General features: G+C 40.0%; 1 protein-coding gene across 1 annotated transcript in view; it reads left to right on the top strand.

The window, feature by feature from the left end:
• arb2a (ARB2 cotranscriptional regulator A) overlaps nt 1-20,414 on the top strand; it is a 162,240-nt gene extending 141,826 nt beyond the window's left edge. The window contains exon 11 of the mRNA XM_082554027.1: nt 17,939-20,414. Within this exon, the coding sequence (XP_082410153.1) occupies nt 17,939-18,096 (158 nt within the window). The 3' untranslated portion in view covers nt 18,097-20,414. The remainder of the gene's footprint in view (nt 1-17,938) is intronic.
• Nucleotides 20,415-23,141: the final 2,727 nt, after the last annotated feature.

Raw genomic sequence — 23,141 nt, 5'->3', positions numbered from 1 at the left:
TCTCTGTCCAGCTGAGAACACAGTGGAATAATGGGTTGTCCTGAGCTAAGAGCAACATTTAAAGAGGTGGATTAACTTTAACCCAAAACAGATTCTCTGTTTTTCGGTTGCTTTTTCAAATACATAGGTCAAAACATAAACATAATTGCTGCCCAGTTGAGTGTACAAGTAGCATAGTTAAGCAAAGACCTTGTCCATAGATGGTACGTCACCCACACATGAACTCTTCCTTTGTAGTCAAGTCATTAGTCTGATTTTATGCAAATGGAACATTTTCCTCATCTTCTAAAACTTGTTTATATCTCCATAAGTCCCTGGTATTTCCTGGTATGTCTATAAGCATCATAACTGCTCTGTTACCATCTGGACCTTTGTGTTCCACATTTTATTGGTAAAATAAGGAAACTGGCATTTCTCCCTTTCTCTCCAATTTATACTTAAACTGTCTAGTAGAGTTACAATAATTGTAAACTGTCGCATTTTCCGTTTACTCAATGATGTTGTCTTTCAGATTTTATCAACAACAGTATTATCATACCCCTTAGATATAGTAGTTCTTGTAAACTGCACTGCACTATAGGATTATATAGTTTACTATTTATAAGGGTCTTGCTCATTTCCCGTCCAGTTTTGTTTTGACAGAGTGCGTGGTATGGTTAAGGAGAATGACCTACGATTATATGAAACAGTGCTCTCCATTTTATGTAGCTCAGTTGCAGTACATTTTACACGAACTGTAGTGCTCTGTGAGATATAAACAACAGAAAGCCCTATGAGTTTGTAAAATACTTTTTATGATTGCAAATTAGTGCTTTAAAAGAAGACTTCCAGTGTGTGGTGTGATATGAGTGATCAGGTTATCTGTGTCTACCATTATCCAGGTGATAGGATACGGTGTCCATTTTAAGTTGCCCTAGGTGGCCCATCAATATCTAAAGGGACAATCCCTAACCATGTGGAGGCGGTTTCTGATCTGTAGCCTAGTAAGATTTGAAGCATCATAACCAAACTAGTAGGGTTTGGTTATGATGCTTCAGACTTTACACACTGTTTCTGTAGTAGAAATCAAAAAAACTCCGTATCGATGTTAAAGGTCCTACCCAGATCTTCAAAATACTTCCTTGCAAATTTTTTCCTGGTCAAAACGAGTAAGGTTTACTTTTTCTGAAAGACTACATATATTTCAACGCTGGAAAGAATGCAATAGAAATCTGACAATTAAAGAGGAAAAGCTGAATTTTAAGGATCTCTGTGTCATTTGGGAGACAGCGCATGAGAGCATGTGAGGATAAAAGTGTCAAAAGGGTAAGAATCAGATAAACAGATTAAAATAGAAAAGACTAAACTATGCAGAGACAATAAAAAAAAGACATTGTAAGTTATACAGAAAACAGAAATGAGCAGCCAGAGAGACAGGAGCATGGAGAGCATCCCTCTGGATGAGGAGATTGGAACATCAGACTGTAGGGTCTCTTATGGGACAGCCATAGACAGAGCACGCTCCCTGCTGCACGCAGGAAGGGGAAGCTTTGCCAGCATGGAAAACACACAAGAGAAGAAGGAGAGATGAGTGAAACAGGGAAAAAATGCATTTCTCCCCAGAGATGAAGTGGGAATTTTCTGCTAGCACAAACACTAGAGACAGTGGAGAAAGAAGAGGGGAGGAAATGGCAGAGAACAATATAAAAGAGAAATGACTGGAGGAAGGAGGAAATGGTGGGAAAATTGATCTAAAGGGTTCTGGCAAAAAGGGGAGAGGCTATACTTTAAAGAAGTACATATACACTGATGTGTAATATAAAAATGTAGTATTAATAGACCATTCATAAAATATATGTCTAGGAATAGAGATGTGGTGATTGTATATGAGTCACAAAATCCTTACAATCCGTACATGACTACAAAAGATGTTTGAAATTGTAATGATAACTGCAAATGTATGATAACACAAAAATTTCAGTTTTACTCTTAAGTTGTTACTAAAAGTTAAAAAGTACATTAAAGGTGATCAAATGAACATTACACTACATTCTATGACTTCATGAATTTCTGATTATATAATATATTCAGTAGTTTTGCCTCTGTATAGTGAAAGGTGTGTTACAGAAGTGTTATAGTAATTGTTAAAGAATTACAGTCAGTTTTTTCATATAGTCATGTTTTCAGAGTCTTAAAAGTAATTGGGCAATTGTGTCACAACCAGTTTCATATCCACACGAGGCCTGTCCCCTTATTGTTCTGTACTGAATTAAACAGAGAAGAAATCTGCAGTTGATTCCAAGTGTTGAACTTTAATTTGGTAGCGGTTCATTGCAACTTTGAACTTGAGGTTCAAAGAGACGGTGACGTAAATGGAGGAAGCCGTCATCCAACCGAAATGAATAAACCTATCAGAGAGACAGCAAGTGTTTCTACATTCTTATAAAGAAGGAATCCAGTGGCAAGCTCAACAAGCTCAAACAGCCTGGAAGATCACATTAGACAACTAAAATGTGTGATCACAGGATTCTTTCTTTGCGTAAGAAAAACCCCTTTGCAACATCTAACCAAGGTAGACGTATCTTTTTTTACAGTTAAGATATGCCTCGGTGAATAGAAATTTAGAGGGTTTGGAGCAAGGTACAAACCACTGGATATACTTGAAAACAAGAAAACCGCATTAGACTGGAAAAAATGTGAAAGAGCCTGCAAGCTCTGGAGGAAAAACAAAACAAAGAAGAACAACATTTCTCATTTTTAATACCAAACTAATAGTGGATTTTTAACATTACATTGTCTTCAGTCATAGGATACTGATCATCTTAAAAAAAATGCGAAAAATACATTGCTGTGGATTAAATTACATAAATATATATAAAATATTTTAAATGTGCTCAACCTGAAACATTTGCAGAAGAAAAAAAATCAGCCTACACATTAATGCTGCAGTAATATAACACAAAAGACGTTTGCAGAACATTTAATACCTTTAAGTAAATTAGCTAGTAATAGTTTTATGCTTGTACGGTTCTGAATGTAAGACTTTTTCTTGTAGTAGATAGTGTGGTATTATCATAGACTGGTGGGTAACATTACACTGTGGCATCAGGAAGGACATCCAGCATAAAACTCTGCCAAATAAAAAAATGTGTTGCTACCCGCTGTGGTGACCCTGTGTGATAAGGGAGCAGTCGAAAGTAGTATTACTGTAGTACTGATGTAGAGGCCCTAATCATTCCCAGTGTTTTTCAGCTAACAGCATTCTTATTCACTGTAGAAGTATTGTTTTAAGACTTTTAACTGTAAGATGATCCTCACACTTCTTTAGCCTGTAAAGTATGAAGAAAAGTGAAGATGTCCAGGCAGAGTGCAGCAACAGAGACTTTTAGGCAGCAAAAAAACCCAAAGCACAACATGGTATGATATGTTTTATATATGTTTTATAAGGAAGACATCATTAAAGTAACCAAAGTGGCTATGCATTGCACTGCAACTCAGAGCGATTGGGTCTTTAGAAAAGCTCTGATGGGAGGTCAAAGTGTGCAGCTGTGAAATGGAACGTTACTGCTCACCACCACAGCAATGAATACAGAAAGAAACTTTAACAGCTGTAACATATGAGGCTTCTTTTGCAGCGTGCAGAGTGTACATGTCTGTGCTTTTTGCAGAGACGAACATAAGAATGCACGTGCATAAGTATGTGTCTAGGACAGGCAGTTTTTCCCTTTAGGGGGAGAAGAGGACGGAGTTAGGGAAGGATTTAATATGCTACTTTAGCCCTTGGGGCTGTACAGTTGAAAGCCAATGCATGAGGCGTGCAGAATCACACCAGCCTACATTACACAGTGACTGGGGTTGTAGTGGATATGATTAGTTGGGGGTGAGTGAGGTGGGAGGGGGTTGTAAAAAGTGAAATCATATCACTTAGCAGCTGAGTGCAGATAAAGCTGTGTTTGAACTGGGAGGCATAAATTATACATTGTAAACACAGCATTGGGAGACCATGGCTCGTTTAAATTATGGCAGAGGGTAGATTTTCTCCTCTTTCTTCCTTCCCACACTTCTGTCTCTGCCTCTCTCACTCACAGTTTTCTTCCCTTTGCTCTCTGCGTGCAGTCCTGCTGACTTTTCTACCTCATGTTTTTTCTTAAACACCTGCCTTAACAAGCAACTTCATCTTACACCTAATGCATACTCAGTCAAATTATTCAGGCAAGGCATTTTCTTCTGATTTTTCTACTACAAGTTTTGTATTTTTATTTGCTGTTTAAATACAGTTTGAATGTGACCTTTGGTCCTTTGGTTATCGAGAAGAGCATTCCACAGGTCATGGGTGGAAGACAAAACAGTGTAAGCAGCCTAGCGAAGCTCACTGTGATGATCAATGTTCCCCTCTTGCATAGTTCAAGTCGGGCGCCTGTTTTGTTTTTTTTAAAGGTGCCTCTGTACCTTCTGAAAAGTGCAAGGTTATTGATCAGTTTATTCTATTTGTCATTGACTGCTCTGGAACATCTCTCTACTCTAAAGTCAATAGTGGAGGATTGAGAGGGTGAGTGCCTCCCCTGACCTGGCCTCTCTCAATCTCTAACTTTGTCTCATCCACTATTACCCCCCCCACACACACACACACACACACACATGTAGAGTGACACCCAAAAAAACACACACACACAAACACAAAATGAATCACTCTCTCTGCCCATTGTACCACACCTCTGATCCCAGCTGCAATTTTGATTAATCTTTAAGTGCCACAAGGTCAGGACAGGATTGTGTGTATATTTGGTGTTGGCTGATGCTGTCAGATAAAGATCTAAAGCTCTGCTGAGGTTGGTGCTCTGTTTCTTTTCTGTGTATGTCTTTGTGTACACAAAGAAAGGGTGTGCACCCACCCTCCCTGTGCCAGGGTGGATGTTGATGTCTCCTGTGAAGGAGATTGTGGCCCGTCTGAAGGAGGGCTCAGTGTTCCTGCCTGGTTCTAGTGGACACTGCTCATGTGTTTGTCAAGTATGAGAATCATTGGGGCATTTTAGACCAGGGCTGTTAAACAGAATACCCAGGTCACAGAAATAATCCCATAAGGTGAGAGAGGATGTGACATCAGTAATACAACAAGCTTTTCTAATTAATATCAACAGCATTATTGGGCTCTAATCTCTCATTACACTCTGATTAAAAGTAATGTAATGTAAATATTAGAAATACCTGCAAGATCCACAGTGAATACACAATTGCACACATTGCTTTATAAATAGTGTGATACAGATGCTATGTTTTGTCTGTTTCTGAAGCATGACAACGCTTTCCCTGCACAAATACATGGATTTCATCAAAATGACTAAGGAGGCTGGATTACATGAAGCAGTGTTCTGGTCTGGTCTGAGTACAGCGTCAAAGTTTTATTGGATGGGTTTTTTATCAGACTTGTATTAAAGTCAATTCCGTGTTGGAATAACATTAATATTCTTAGATACATAATGTGATTCTGTGTCCATTATAAGGTGAGTGGAAGATTTGAATATGTCTAGTATTCCAAGTGTAATCGTGTACTTCTCTATGTCTTTGCCGTTGTGCGTAACCATTAAAGGTTTACTGTGTATATTTCCTTTATTTTGGGGTTATGAATTAGCATAGCTTAGTTCCTCAGTGCTTATCAGTGAGCGTTCGTTTTAGGACTTAGTTGATTTCTGAAGACCAGACTGGGGGCTACAACCCCTCGCGTCTCCACGGAGCGAGAGGAGATAATTATTCTCTTTCTGACTCATACATTTCAATGAAAAATGCATACAGCTGGGACTAGAAGCAGCTTATCAAAAGGTTAACTCTTCCCCACAGTTGTCTGTGTCTGCATAGGGGAGCATTTCTGACGACAGTGGCAGCATCGTCCAATGCTGCCACTTTGTGTTTTCCTGCTGTTTTGTTTGGATGTTTTCAACATTGCTATGACCCGCCAGTGGCCCGGTGCTTTGTTTTCCCAAAGTTAACTTTCAATCAAGAAACAAGCCAGCTGTTGTTTGTGTTGTGTTCTGTACATCATTTCTTAAGCAGCCATCTGAGTGCAGCAAAGTGATTCTGACATGAATACATATGAGTTCTTAGTTATTTTGTGTTATCAACATTCAATGTATCTAATCAAACAGTGACATTACATGCAAACCAGTTTTCCTGTTTTGTTAATTATAGATTTTACACAATTTTTGACAGCCAACATGATGTCAGAGCAGGAACACTTTTCTTGCCAAACATAGTACGTGCAATGCACTGTGTGTAGTATGCATATCATTGTGCTTGATAGCTCTTTAGATCATCTCATTGAGATTCAGAAATCTCTTGCCTTTTCACCTCCACATACACTGTATTCCCACATACACTTCTGTCACTCATTCAATCACACACACATACACATAGACACTTCAGGCCTTATGGGGAAGGAGCGCTGCCTGGGAAAGTGATAGCAAGAGAGAAGAAGCTCTAGAGAGTGAGTTATCTCTTTAGATGTCATTGAGGGGTGCCTCTTTTCTCTCCCTCTCCTTCCCTCTATCATTTTCCTTTTTCTTCCTTTCTGCTTGTCTCCCTCACTCTCTTGTTCCCACTTGCTCTCTCAAATCATGCCTCCAGTGGTATTCAGACAGTCCAAGGACAAACTCGAGATATGCTGGGAGCAATGGACTGTCCGTCAGTTTGTGTTTATACATGTTTGTGTGTGTGTGTGTGTGTGTGTATGCGAGAAAGAGAGTAGTTGATGTTGAGTCTTTGAAGCTGTTCTTCCCCTGTCCTAACAGGCTAGAGTTTCGTCCCTTTGCATTTAACCTCACGATGCTACATTCAGGGGTTAAATCCTCACAGGCAGGCATAAAACACTCCCTGGGTTGTGGACACACATAACAAGACATTTCAATATTTAAAATTCACCTAGAGTGCCAAGAGCTGCACAGCTTGCTATTGTCGAGGTCATGCCCTTACATTTCAGAACTGTTATATTTATTTCATTTTATATTTATTGACTTGTCAAGGTGACTGTCATGGAATAAAAAGACCATTTACATAAAAACTGCAACAATTCTGTTTTTGTTTTATTATGTATATTTTTTAATTATTCCATATCAAAGCTGAACTCCAATGTAATGTGGTAGTTGGCTTGTCTGACTAAGGTTACGTCCACACTAGTCCGGATAGATTTGTGCGTCCACACTGAAACGGATGAAAACGCTTACGTTCCAGTCCTGCGCATGCGCAAAAGCGAGTGAGAATTAAAGAATTTGAAGAAAAGCTATCTGGAGCATGTACAAACTGATTTTCATCTTTTTTAGGGCAGTCAAAATTGAGAGCAATCAAAACAACCGCTGTATAATGCACTCCGCTATCTTTGTTTATTTGGTCACATGACTGCATCACATGACTAAAATACGTCATCGTTTTAGAAAGTCTGCGTTTTCGTGTGTCCAAACTGCGACGGGACAGCTGCATTTTGAAATGTATGTGTTTTCGAGAGTTTTTAAAACGCTAGGTTTTTCCTTGAGGAAAGCGCCGTCTCAGTGTGGACGAGAGGTCAAAACGGAGAGAAAACAATGCATTTTCAAAAGAAAACGCATTAGTGTGGACGTATACTAAAGCACTGTCAAACAGGCCAACCCAGTCTGCGACCCTGAAAAATGCATACAAATAAACACCCACGCCTTCACACAAAGCCAACCAGTTGCATGACCTATTGCCTCATGCCACACACATACTCTCAAAAAATCTCTCCCGGAGACAGACTTCTCTCTCTACGTGTGTGTGACGCGGTAACTCGACGCTCTCAGACAAACAGGGGAAATCCTCTTTGTCTTGCCATGTCCATCACTGGCCATCTCACTATCCCGATGTATGTGGATGTCTGAAAACCCTCCCCCCAGCCTCCCCAGCCAGGCTCCAAGACCAATAGATTTATCCAACACGCTTCCACAAACACATGCACAGGCCCCCTTGGCTCCAGGCATGTTCCCCTGACGCAGGGACACACAGACAGGAAGTTTGAAGAGCGGTTTGTGACAGTTTAGTTCTCTTAGAACACTTCAGGTTTGACCCTCTCTTGACCAGGCGGCTTCCTTCTCCTCCATCTCTCCGTAAACAACCACATCCCTGCAACTAAAAGCGTGCTGGCTCACCAAGTGTAATAACATCATTCATGTTTTGATGTGGGGCGGAACGTTTTAGTGAGCAAGGGAGGCCATGTGGCGAGCGAAAATGTGTGTGCCTTTCCTTTTCTGGGTTTTCTCTGATTGCAGAGATGACAGATCTTTGTCATGAAGAAAAGCAAGTTAACCTGTCACCTTTGCCAGTCTTCTCCACCCACTATTTAGCCACTGTGTGTCTTTAAAACGTGCACACACACATGCACTAACAAAGCACGCACACACGTTTGCACTGATCTTGCTGAGTGTGTGTCAGCTCTATTAGCACATTCCCAGATAGAGCCAGCGTCTTCTTATCTGTGGTGACCCATTAATTACACTTTGTTCCATTAAGTGATCTATTTCAGACCTGCCCCACCCTCAACACCCACTCTCTGCTATCTCCACCTCTGGCCTGCTCCTCCCCCACCTGAACTCTCTGCTCTCTTTTTGTCTAACCCTTCGCAGAATACACACACGCATACATACACACGCACACACTTTTCTCTAAGTGTCGGCAAGCATGGAATCACAAAGTCAAGTGACAAGTACTTCTATGCTTGTGTCGCATGTGTTTGAGGCAAAAACATGAAAAAAGAGGTTCGTAGACAACTCTTGGTTGCAGGATTTCAACGTTGCATTTCTCTCACACTAGACTCTTAGACCAAATTAGAAATCAGTCTAGTGTTCATATGTTCCACAGCAGTTTTCTCACTTTTTTGCCCTCTACTCACTTTATTGATCGCCTTCTCTAACCCAGCTCTGTTTTGTATGTGTGAAAGTTACCAGTATAACTAACTCTTGAGCATACATAAATATGATATATATGCCATATGTCACATGAATGTGAATTTTTGTCTTTGTACATGCCAGTAGGTTTGTATTTTGAGTTGTGTAGTTCTGATATCTATTTTTATATGTATATTCCCACTGCACCTGGGAGATGCTAAATAGAAGTGTTCAGTCAAGTGTTGGTAGAAGGCCACAATGAAAATCTGGCCACAAAATGTGCCTTCAGTTCAGTATGGTTAAGTGGAAATGTAAATTTGGAGCAGCTACACTAGTTGGATCATTTGCACTTCTGAGCATTACATAGAATGATACTGGTAATATACAGTGTCCTATCAAGTATAATCCTGTGCAACATAATTTAAATGTCACAGTTTAAAAGTGTATCTTCTCTGAATAATTGTATTATATAACTTTACTTTACTCTAATGTAAGCTTAAAAGTGTAGATTTATAGTATTAATTATATTTTCCCCACAGCAGGAACTTACTGTCACTTTAAAACAACACAAAGCTCTTTTGTTTGATTCAAGTCTGGTGATACATTTGGACAGGTCATGCTTTTTTTTAACTTCTTTTTTCATTATAAAGTCTGCTGTGATTTTGGCGGTATGGTTTGGACCATCATCATATACTGGAATTTTCTTCTCCTGTCAAGCCTGCGGGGACTGAGTCATCATGTTAGCCAGTATTTTTGTGTATCAGCAGGTATTTATAGTGGCATGGCATCTAAAAACGTAATCTATCCCAACGCCTTTTGCACTCATGCATCCTGATATCATCACACTTACACCTCCATGCTTTCACTGTCAGGGCTATGCATTCACGCCAAACATGTTGGACCCCAACATTGTATTATATAACTTTACTTTACTCTAATGTAAGCTTAAAAGTGTAGATTTATAATATTGTTGGAACCCAACATGTTTGGCCACTTAAATTGATCTTGAGCTGGACAAAGAATGTACACATTTTCATTAGGCTTATTTTCATCTTCTTTAGCAAAGTTTGTTCTGACAGTTTCTAGCTGATAATAACAACCTTTTTTTTTAAAAAAACATAATCCATATAGTTTTATGTAGTGCAATGCTTTGCACATTGTAAGCTGTCATATGACCCCAGGGGCAAGTCTGATGGTCCATTTTTCATGGCTAAATAGTGTTGGTGTGCTATGGTTGGCATCCCTTGAAGAGGATATCCATAGCAGCTCTGATTAGCGATAGTTAAGTAGTTATGTACCTCTTGATTAATGTTGCTACCGTGTTTTGACTTTTTAATGGCTTGTTTTTCTTTTTCTTTTATGACCACAGATCTTCCTATATCCTTTTTCCATCTGGTACAAGTCTCACAATGAAATTTTAAAATTACTCGAGCAGTTCTTTTCCATGTGGGGGCCTGATGCAAACAAGTACTTAAACTGAGCTCACAGGTTGAAAATTGTTGAATTCATATCTTCATGGAATTTGTCCAATAAGAAATCAAATATGTGTTCAACTTGTGTGTCAGTGATCACAGCTGTATCCAATTTTGTTGTTTTTACTTAATACAGTGTCCCTAAAGGATTTGTTTCTTATTCATAAGGGAGAATACTATTGTTAACTTAATAGCACAGTCATTTAAAAATGCTTGAATTTTAAATTGTTTGGCTTGAAAGTAATAGTGCACAAAGGTTTTGTCATATATGTTTATATATGTATATGTGTCATTGTATATCCCACAAATGATTTGCATCCACAACACAAAGATTATTTCCATTTAAGCAAACTGCTAGTCATGGCAATTGTATCTACAAGGCACTTAATACTTTTTTATTGCCAATATTACCGGCGATGTTGTGAAGAAACAAGGGATTTTTTTGTCGGTGTATCCAATGTAAGCATCAGGTGTAGTGTGATAGAAATATTTATATGATTATGTGGTTGATATAAAGAAAACAAGTGGGAGACTGCTTTACAAAGCATATTGATATATATACTGCAAATTCTCTGCTGCCAGTGTATACTGCTTTTTAGCTGGATAAAGATTATACCATGCATTGCATCAATCTTACACTAGTACTGTTAGTCCCCTTGCTAGATTCTTCTATAGACCTTAGGCAACATGTGTTGTGAATGAGAATTGTATGAAGGTGTGTGCGATCACCATAGCCTTGTATGAATGGGGGTTCTCACACTCAAGGCTGTCTATTCTGAGACCACAGATTCTGAATGCGCCCTGTCTTTCTTACAGGTGCAAAGGGGGCCTCTCTTAGCCCTGTCCTCCTTCAACTCTTTTGTGACTGAGTGATGTGTGTATTTCTAATATCGTAGATGTGTTGGTGTGAGTGTGTGTTTCTCTATGCCTGGTGTTGTCTTGGAAGTGCAAGAGAGGTTTGTGCAGCAGATTTTACTGCAATAAAGTGGACTATAGCTGTTTGTGTATTTATGTGAATGAGGAGTGAATGAAATGTAGCGAAGTAGTAAGTTTGCAGTCTGGCATTTAGCATATTCTCTTGTGCGCATGCTCTAACCCCACTCCATCTTTTCCATCCTGTCTGGCCAAAGTTGCCTGGCCTAACCTACCCTTGGCAAGGCATTGTGTGTGTCAGTGTGTGTGTGTGTGTGTGTGTGTGTGTGTCCGTGCTTAGTCCCATTTGAGTTGCACATATATGCATGCGTGTAGTGCCTCCACTAATGCACAGTCTTTGTGGGGGCCTCTCTTTTCAGCCATGCTGCTTTTGAGACACGTTGTGCCTGGGCATAGAAACAAAAGCTCTCCATTGCCCCTCAATAGGCCAAAAACAAAACCGTGTCAGGCGAGCTAGCAGCCCCCGAGTGTTTGCCATTTAAGTCCCAACCAATGGTGGCGGAGATGGAACAAAGGGGCCGGACAGGGACGGAGGCCTGCACTGTTTACAGTGTTAATGTCTGGGTGGCACTCCCAACAAGGCCCTTCCATAAACATACATGTGCATGTACACTCGGTCTTTTTCTCTTTTTTTATGTGTGTGTGTGTGTGTGTTTATGTCACATATTCACACTGAATCAACAGGTACATATGCAGACCTTATACTATGTTGTAAAATTCACACACAAAAATGGAATTAAACTTGGACATGTCATACGGGCATAAGAAAATTTGTGTATCCAACTGATAATTTTGACATTTTTTTTATTACCCAACTAGGCATTTACAAATTTATACAATTCTTAGTGTTTTAATAATTAGAGAACAGAAGGTTCAGACTATACTGTCAAAACTAGTTCATATATTTTAAATAGCTTTGTCACTGACTCTATACTAATTTTCTTCTTGCTTTGTCACCATAAATAAATTAGCAAGCCAACTCTTCCAAATGGCATGCAAATGATGCCCCCAATTCACATATGTTTAAAGTTTTAAATGTTTTATGATAATTTTGTGGTTCATTAATTTCATTTGTGAATTTAATTGAATGATTTTATTCTACATCTTACCAATTGTTTCTGTAAGAGCTAACTGTTGAGCTAGCTTTTTTCCACATTAAACTTGTAAACTTGAGTGTAGTATTTAGATAGATAGATAGAAAAGGTGCATACAAAATATTGATTAAAGCGACACGCAGATGGCTAAGCACATATTCCAAAATATCTCAACCCTTTTAAGCAGAGATGAGTAAAACAACTGACATTGAGAGGTGCTGTAGAGGCAAAGGATTATTCAGGCTTCGATTTTTACTGAAGAAGAGTCAGGAGAGTCTGACACTGGTATCAAATAGCCTGCACAGTCCTTGGACCAGGGTTATCTTGTAAATACTCTGCTCCAAGTCCATAAAAGCAAGGGTCCTTTATGACGGCCAAGGCCACTCATTCACATTAAAATAAAAAAAGCACTCAGTGTAATCTCAGTGTCTCTGTAGGGAGGAAACATAACAGGCTGGAGGGATTAACAAAATGAGAAGTAAGTAATAAAAAAATACAGAATTTCACCGTCTTTTGTGCAGTCTTTGTTGTCACAAGTTCCACTCTCCATATGAACTACTTGAATTCAAAGTAGCTTATGTGTGGTCATGATTTCAACCAGTTAATGTGATATCCTCCGCTCACTGTGTTTTCACTCGGTTTTGTTTCTCTATGTCTCTCTTCTGTTTGCATTTTATTCTAAGTAAATACAGAGCCCCCTCAGCGGCCCCTGTAGGTACTGATTCAGGTTTCTCATCTCTGGATGTGTAATGAGTTCTGCCTTGTTTTTGTCTAACAACAACACACAATAATAAGCAAAGTAATTAAAAGCAGTATGAGAGAGACGGGGGCTGGGCAGACCCCACTTACCAACAAGCATTAAAAATGAATTTAAGTCAAGAAGCAACAGTGGTATTACTGATTTGATGAAATGAGTTCTGTTTTTTAGTATTTTTGTCTTGATGTATTTATGGCTGTTTCTGCTCCGATCAAGCTGATTTTTATTTGAAGACACACAGTGTAGAAAAAGTCTGATTATTCCTGGGTTTGTTGTCTTCATCCTAAATGGAGATCAGGGAATAGTGGCAGGGAATGGGTGGGAGAGTAAAATTTAATTTAATACATTTTTTGACTGAAAACATAGTCTTCATGTTTTGTTACAGAGGACGGAGCTGCTCTGGTGGTGTTGCAGACCACCTGTCACCTGCCCGGGCTCTCTTTGACCTCGTCTCCTGTGGCAACATGTCACACCCCCTTTACAGACAGCCATGTGGGACGAAATGACATTCTTGACCTTTAGGCATGTTGGCAAGCAAAGTGACAACAAGCATAGCTGACTGTATGTCAGTTATGTGCACTGCATGTGGACAACCAGACACACGCAAACACACAGTGCCAGCGCACACTGCGCACGTAGTCTCGGAAGATCATCTAATATCAGAGAGCGTCAGGGACAGAAATCCGATCGTCTGACAACCAGGATACAGATAGCGATTCTCCTCCGCTGATCCATGCAACAGATAGTTTCCACAAACAGCTGCTTGACTAAGGTTACAACCAACCCAGGCCCGCACCACAGTGCACTGCTCTACCTCACATCGAGATAAAACAAAAGCTTAGGTTACCGTCAATAGGAAATTGATAAGATAATACACTGCTTGTGGGGGTTTTTTTTGTTTTTTTTTGATGAAAACGTTGACAAGAGGAAATGAGAAAATGTTTGCTTCAGCGTGAAATAATATCATGTATATTAGTCTTGTTAGGTTTTCTGTTTTTTTTTAATATTTTCTTCCGTGATTATATCGTTGTTCATCTCCTTTTTTAAATTGAAGCTCATTAAATGTTTAACCCAAATGTCAGCATATTTGATTAAGCAGTCATAATTGTTTAAAGAAATTCAATTCTCACAAAGAAAAGTATCATCACTTTACATTCCCCCTGCCTCAAAGTACTCTTAATAATTTGAATATGGATTTATATTATAAGTGAGGCAAAGAGATATGCCCCCTTCACATCAGTGTAATTACGAATCACAAAAAAAAAGAGTTTGATTCAAATAAAATAGGCCATTTGTACACAAGCAATTAACTGCTGCGGCTTTAAATAATGTAGCCCAGATGGAACCTAATTATAGTCGGCATGCTTTGATTTGCACTTCCTGTTGGAGTATCACTCGGGGCGTCACTTTGGCTTTTCAGTCACCTAGCGTTTGTTTTGAAATTTGTGACAATCAGAGCCGATTACCATTTGTAACAGCATGCAGCGTTTGGTACGCAGGGAAGAAAGCATGGCCCATAGCTATGGAGGAATTTCCTTGTTTTCAGCTCAAAAATCTCCTCCTCTGTTCCCTTACTGCACACAAATGATAACAACTGTGTGCGTGAGTATACGTGTGTGTTTGTGCCCGCATGTGTGTATGTGTGTGTTCCATCCATGAGTAGACACTTACAATTGATGAATGTGTTTATGTGTGTGTGGCAGCATCTTGTAGCAGCGCAGAGTCAGAGGGAGATCAAACAGTCAGTCAATTACCTTGAGAGGGCTCCAGTGGCTGTGACAGAGAAGAGGAGGCCAAATATCCAGGATCAAATACTCTTCTCTGTCTGTCACATAATGAGGCAGCTTCACCAGGCTCAAACAACACACACAAAATGGTCAAACACAGGGCACTGGTCAGGCGCTACATTGAAACTGCTCCATGACTGGAGCACGGAGCACATAAGGGAGCTCTCAGCACAGGACATGTTTCTGTACCGGCTCTTTGCTGCCTTAGAGTGAAACAGGGAAACAGTGAAACATTGTCGTGTGTATGCGTTGCCTTACCTGTAGGTCATCATTACGTGCAATATTAATCTAAGTTTGTTTGTTTTTTCCTCCAGTGTAATTATAAACACTGTTAAAACTAAAGACAATTTTCTGTATTCCCCGTGACGATACCCAGTGTCGTGGAGCTCGACAGCATCATTATTGAAACGGCAATGAATGAAACCGTTATTGCATTTAAAACAAACTTTATTAGGCTAATGTCATTACTGTAAACTTGTTAAAATCTGTACATGCAACTTAATTGTTTCACAAGTACGAAACAGCTACACAGTGTACTTTAGTTTAAATACAGGATACAAGTTACAGTTAAAAAGGGTGAGCTCTTTGTCCATTGTACGCTGTTTTGCCAATACATAAAATCACTTCTTCATAAAGGAAAAAAAACAGTCTGCTTATCAGCTAATTGGCTGTTTATGGGTTTCCTTTACCCACAAGATACAGCCAGATGACACCATCGATTTCCACAGTTTTTAAAAGATATTACTTTGATTTGTGGTGTAGCTGACATAACTCTCGCTTGTCTTCTTCTTCTCCCTCTGTCTCTGCCTCTCTTCGCCTGGTCACTGGGGTTCCTCCTCTAAATCAGTGGTCACATCTCAGCTATGACAACATCCATTAGGTTCAACACGCTTTGGCTATTAAAGGAGGAATGGATGGAAGTTTTAAAGGCCTGTTTAAGTCTACATGAGAGTGGGTTTATATCTGTGTGTGTGTGCGAAGGTTGTCTGGGGGAGAGGATTTTATTTCAAAGCTTCTACCATATAGAAGGGGTGGAGCTTAACGCCAGAGTCACTGAAGGGCCACGGGCTTATTTGCATATCGGCACAGAGACACCCCCCTGGTGACCCTGAACTGCGATGGGATAGGGTGGAGACGCTGGCGGAATTCTGGAGTTCACCGCTAGTTCAAGATGAACTGGAAAGTGCTGCGGCATTGATCGCTTCTGCAGAAAAAAGAAAAGAGACAAAACAGAAGTAAAAATACAAGTGAGAGAGAGAACAATGAGACAGGGAGAATAGAAGAGGTGGAATAAAAAGATCACAGTGCCTCAAATTGGATATAAATGATAGATTAGAGGTGTGAGAGGGCTGTGTCTTTGTTTCCAGGGATAGGTGTTATGATGAGCCCTACACAGGTAGTGGAGTCACCGGGAGTGCTGGGTTATTGACTACCATGATTGCCAGGCCAGTAAATTTGACCCAAGGCACTGACTGCCATCTGCTTGCTATATAGCGTGCAGTGCAAACCCCTGTCTCAGAATGATCGAGAACCCCCTTATATACTCGTACGCGCAAATTACACACACACAAACATACCACTGGTACCTGGAACCCAAATTCCCTCTCAGCCCAAAACCCTATACCTGCTTACAATCATACACATAAACACACACACATGCACACACACCATCTCCATTAATGCTTCCAGGCAAGGGTCAATCTAATAAACATGGGGTCAGTGCAGTGGTCATCAGAGGGCTGTCTATGGTGTGAGAGCCTTTAAGTTGCTTCCTAATTGTATCCCGGCGGCCTTCTAGTCTAGCTTTTTATAGCTGATACGATGTGCACTGTGGGGAGAGGAGGAAGCCAGGATGGAAAGTGAAAGGCACTGAGAAAAGGAACCGAGGTAAAAAGGTATGTCTGTATATTGTAGAGATTCGATTCATTGAGAAGGGCTGTGGTTATCGACTTTTCTCTCCTGGGACCGTCTTTTTTTTTTCCAAGCAGCTCTAAATCATTAACTGCTTTTTGTTTTTTAAATGCTCCCAGGAAAATTACAGGAAGTCATTGTAATATTGTTTCGAACAAATGCAAGTCCCTAAGAAGAAAAGGCTGCAGATGCAGAGGTGAAAATAAAGATTCACAAAAGAAAGCTCATTACAGCCACTCTTGATTTCCTCCATTCCTCTGTGTGCAAACATGTCTGAGATCCATCTATCAAAGTATGAAACCCTTAGTTTTATCTAATAACAGGCATCGGGTGAACTGCAGGACACCATTTTTCAGGTTCAGTTGCAGTCAGACGCTAACGAGAGGTGGCACAAACAAACCATTCCGTGTTACAACTAACTTGTTAGTTCTAGCTCAACTGGATGGCACAGCCAAGGTGTTCTGCCATCCAGTTGAGCTATCAAACTAAAAGGCTGGGCTGTGACACCCAAACCCTAAGGAACCTGACGCGCATGTACCAGATTTCAAGCTCCAGCGTGACCCCAACTTGGGAACTTGCTAACCTGGAGAAGGTCAGAGGGAAACCCTGCACTTCTGCCTCCCCCCGTCACTGCCAGACCACCTGATATGTTCACTAGTTATCGCTCTCCAACTTCTGTCTGGCCTTTTCTCAATTAGTCCTTTGGAACGAATGACTACCGCTCCACTGGTTTCACTTAGTGCACCCATTGTGTATATATCTAGTTTTGTTGGAAGGACCTCTTTCCATCTCCTTGGTTGTGCAGCGCTGTTGATTATCAGGTATCCGCTTGAATAACATATTAAGGCTATCCCATTGGGCTAACAGGTCATAGGCTGCCATCGTTCTCACACATAAGGGTTTAGGTCTTCACGGAGCATTGTGGGAGTTTGCGAATCTTACGAGACTAAAAATCTTATGTAATAGTGTCCGTTTCTTTTCACTTATTACGTTGCCATGGTGAGTATATAGAATGCAGAGCTTTAATTTAAATTATATTAGCACTGATCATGTGTTTCCTTTCATATAACATTACAGTCAGTAAATATCTTGGTATGCACTTGTGCTTATCTTTTCCACGCAGGCACAGAGAGGCATGAGCTGACTTCCTGGATGAGCTTCGACTCTATCTTCAGGTTCTTCAGTGAGTTCCATGCAAAAGAAGGCGAGGAGGCAGAGGAGACCTCCAACTCTGTTACCACACGCAGTGGCTCCCACAAAAACAAGCACCAAGATTTGTAGAGAACCATCAACAGTGACTCGAAACAAGAGGAGATTTGGGGAGGGCGCAGAGGTTAAAGTGCAGAAAAGGTCCTCTGATATTTTTTTTTATTTTCTCTCTCTTCCTCTGTAACCTCCTACCAGATTTCCTTCCCCACTGTTTTCCCCGAGTGTCATTTCTTCCTCCCAGCCCTTCCTGACTCTGCACACGCATAGCCTTCTTGTTGTAAGAGACAAGAGTACAGGGTCACTGTGTATACATCACAATAACGTTTTGCATTACTTCTGGTTGAGTGCAACTGTCAAAGCAATATGGGCCTGAGTGTTAGCGCTTCCCGTGGGCTGTGGCCTGGCTGCGGGTACGGGCCACAGCAGCAGAGATTAAGGTTGACAGGCGCTGTGCACAATGCGCTGTGGTGCACCTCTAATTGTCCTGACATCAGCCTGAACTGAGCTAATGCCCCGCCTGCCCTCCAGTCTGCACCGCTCAGTCTCCTCTCCATCATCCCCCCCGGTCCTAAAGCCTGGACCACTCACCCTGAAATTAGCTCATGCTGTGTGGTACATTGTGGTAAGTTTGGTATCATTTCCTGTACCGACCGCAAGTATTTTTTTTAATAAGAGTGAATACTCTTAACTCTTTTGTTTAACAGCAGTTGTTTTGATTGCTTCATGATTATTGTTTGACTCATTCACACACACATAATCAAAAAAAACTTTTAAACCTCATTTTTCTCATTCAGATTTGTGAGTGTGATTCTAAGCTGTTTGTTTTTTCTTTTCTTTTTTTTTTTTTGGAATTGCAGTTATTATAATAAGAAAGACTTTTCGTAATTTCTGAAATTTGAAGGCAGTGTCTCATACAGACACTATGACTATGATTTTATTTTTTAATATTAAGCCAATATTTTCTCAGCGCATGTAAGTGAGTAAGTGTTTACTTTAGTGTATCTATGAGTTAGATTTGCAAAAGTGTGGAGAGCTTATTTCTCTGGTTATTATAAATATATATACTTTTTCCTTTTTCTCCAGTTTGATATCCTTGAAATTGATGTCTGTGGCTGATTGGATGTGATGAAACAAATAAAACAAACACAACCTGTTCTGAATATGGAAAATTCAGGACACTGAGCATATTTAAAATCATTTAAAGTCAGGCATCAAAATGGGTTCGTGAGATATCTCATTTTAACGGGAGCCAGAAGTCAGCTCACAACACTCATAAAGCCTCAATATATTGCCTTACACATGTCATGAAATCCAAGATTTCAATATTATTCTAAGCCGGAATGATATTTCCTTAGATGTTGGAGAAATGTAACATATCAGTTTTTTTCCTCGCACCAAAGTACTCTTCTTGTGTACTTAGAAGTGACAAAGTCAGCTCCCTGCTCAGCTGCACATAATCTGACTGCGTGTCTTAAACATGATCTTTTTTTCCATAAAGCTGGTATGTTTTATAAAGCACTCAAGGCTTAATGGAGTGCATTTCTAATGTGTCACGGCATTAGTAAACCCCCAAATTGCATACTAAATCATATGATACCTTAGACACACATTCTCAAACATTCCTACCCTTTTCTATCCTTTTTTAAAACAGTTTCCATTGTTAAACTTCCGCACTGAACACTGAAATCCTGCCTTTTCTGCCCACTGTGTGTATGGTTGAAGGCTTTTGTGGATTATCTTTCTGCTGTAATGAGACAAGTGCGGCTGATGGTTGCAGGCCTAATTTCCTTTTAATTTGATTTAGATCTCTCCAGGTTTCAGCAAAAGAAGTTGGCTTATTATTTGATTTGATGAGTTTCATTTCAAGATATCTTTGCTCATCTTTCTCCTTTTCAACTATGATCAGTTCATTTTTCACTCTACAATTTGTATATTGTTGCCTTAGGAATAAACAAGATTCTGCTCACTGTTTTTTTTTTTTTAATAATATCCAGCAAGCCATATGTGAAGGGAACTAAAGATGTAAGAGCAGCCTAAATCCAAAGCACAGTTTGGAAATAAAAGGGGAATATTTTCGCCAATTGTTCTTGAAGTCATTATTTTTTGCAGATGGTTTATTATTTGTTGCATTGGATTGAGAAACACGCCTATTTTGTTTAATCACAGCACAAGCTTTTTGGTTTTATGAAACTGAAAGTTTCCTGCCAGGTTTCTTTTTTTTTTCTTGTATTCTGAAATAGTTTCATTCGCTTTTGATCCATTTCAGTTTTGAAGGTCTTAATTATTTTCGACGCTTCTGCAGCACAGCAATTACTGTACTTTTACATGATTTCATTGTTGTAATAACCAATTAAAACAAAGCAAATAAACTTTAAATCTTGATTTTTAAACCGTGTGCTTCTCCTTTTTTCCTTTTCTCATTTTTCTTCTTCTTTGTTTTCTTGGAATGGACGCGCTAATCGTCCTGACTTTTTCACGGCTGGTATTGCGCACGTTACTTATTTAGAAAACCATAAGGAAAACTCCACAACGCAGACAGGCCACGACAGCTGTGAACGCGTCAAGTGATCGAGGAAAAAGTCAAGTGAAGTCACATCCGTTGTATCTACAACTTTCCAAACGTGAAATCAATACTAACCACCAAACATGCCTCTGCTACCAAACAGTCGACCACGTGTTTTGTCAGTTTTCTAAACTTTCAAAAATGTATATTTTACTATAGCTGTGCTGCTTTGTTTCTGTAGTGAAACGGGTCATAACTTTAATTGTGCATATATTTTTTTAAAAAATCCTTAAAGGTAATGATATTGGAGACAGAGCGTTAAACTGAGCGATACGTGTGTTAGAGAGAAAACAAACTACAAACTGTAATGCCTTTTTTTTTTTGGTCGTTAATTTAGGCAAACTGAGCCCCCTCTAACTCAGCGAGGTTTTACGGCATCATTTGTTTTCACACGGTGAAACCGATCAGGTCATTAAACGCCCCCTCAATAAATCTTTAGAAATCTTTTCCATTAACCCCCGAAACAACAAGTGGAACCAGGCGAGTCCCCCTCACACAGTGTCAGAGCGCAGATTAAAGAGAGGCATTCAATCACACACACACTCGCTCTCTCTCACTCGCGCTCTCTCACACACACACAAATGAATTAGGCTCGACTTTCCGTCTTAAATGTGTTTAGAACTTCCTCGGGATATGTATGTAACTTCACAGCTCTGCGATATTGAAAAGGCAAAACCCCACTCTCGTGTTAGCGAGAATTTTCTGAGTTTAATTAAATAACCCGCCTTCTGTCCACAGCAGTGATGCAGTGGTATCATAAATTAGGACCTCCAGTCAGTTGTCATCAAAGGCACCCGATTAATACACGTTTGGAGGAGGGGGGTTGTATTATATTTTCGACCAAGAATCAGTGCGCCTTAAGACTTAATTGTTCATAGACTGTTAAGTGTTTGGCTATTTTATAGATAATGCTGAAATATCGAAAGTTGCGAGAAAGCAGACAAACTTTCTCTCATTGGTCATTCACTTCCATGGGCGCCCCCATGACAACGACGATTTCTGTCAGTCAGTCAGTCAGTCTGGCGCTAGTTTACGCTTTTTCGGTGTTTCCTAAAAAAAAAAAGGAGAATAAGTTGGACCTTGACGTTTGAAGGATTTCCAAACCAAAACCAGAAAGCCTGATTTCCTCTATCTCTTCCCTCGATAAAAGCAGGCCCAGCGTGTGAATGTATTGGTATGTCTGATTTGATTAAGCTATAAGGATTCACTTTCTCCCAGCTGGTGTCGTCAACTCGTGTAACAGACAGCTCCACACTGAATCATATCTGCAACAGGGGGAAAAAAGAAATAATAAAAATAACATCAGCTGCGGAGCTTTAGGGTGAAATCTTGCCAAACGGGGGGTCTGTGCTGTAATGTCAGCTTTTTGGAGAGAAGGGGTGGGGACCATGACATTAAAAAAAAAGAAAAGAAAAGAAAGAAAAGTTGGGGAACCAGTGTGCTGCCACCGCCTGATATTTCAATTTTCACTTTAAGAGAGTTGTTGTCACGCTTGCTTGCTCCCGTTCCCTCTGATATGCACGCCATCCCTGCAGAAGATGAACTCTTTCCAAAGGAACCAGGCATTAGGCAAAGTTGGAATGTCACCCCTCTGACAACCCCCTTCTCACACACACACACACACACACACACACACACACACACACACACACACACTCCTCCAACACTCTCCAGCGGATCACTGTCAGATCACTATTTGCATAATTATATGCTCAGCTCAGAGGAGAAAACTAACCCCCAAATTTTACGGGTCAACTAACTGCAACAATCAATGTTTTATCGGGTATACTAAGGAAAAAAAATATCTTTCACAATCATGGTAGAGGGACTCTCTTTCGCTCCATCTCGCCTCTCCTTTTATTAATTCAATTCAATTACATTATTGGCATGACTGCTTATCAGGAACAATATTTCCAATTCAGTTTCATAAATGTAAATCCACCCCTTCCCTCTCGCCGCAAATAAGAACCTCTCTCTGCCCTCTCTCTTTCCGTCTCAGGACTTGAGCAAATATATATATATTTAATCTAAACACTGGGGAAATTGGCTTAGACTTGAAGATGCATTCAAAGTTGTATTCCTTCACTTCCTTTCCCCCTATATTCTTTCTCAACTTTATATCACGTTTTTCCTCAGCTGATGGGGTTATTAATATAAGCCCAGTATACAAGAGCACAGAGTTCTTTGGCCGGTTTCGTTAGACGTCATTACATATTCATTGACTTGCAGAGAAACCATTTAATCCACTGGAAAACAACTCCTCTCCAATCGCCTCTCTGCTTAGAATCCTCATAAGGAGTCGCAGTCTGAAACAACACTTGGGGACAAAGACATCAAATTTCGGAAAGACTATAACCAAGATAAGGAAGGTGCATCACAGCTGTAAGGTGCAAAGTTTGGTCAGAAGTGTTGCATCAAGAGAGCTCCTAAAGTGAGCTGTTCTTAAAGGTTGAAGTCTCTCCCACCCACCATCCCCAAATAAACTGCAAATATTTATTTTTTAAAAATCCCCTTATAAATTGAGGATCATTTGATATGTGAGATATTAGCTATA

This window comes from Aulonocara stuartgranti (assembly GCF_965226115.1).
Source record: "Aulonocara stuartgranti genome assembly, chromosome: 12".
NCBI classification, from domain to species: Eukaryota; Metazoa; Chordata; class Actinopteri; order Cichliformes; family Cichlidae; genus Aulonocara; species Aulonocara stuartgranti.
This window is presented reverse-complemented; position numbering and strand designations above follow the sequence as displayed.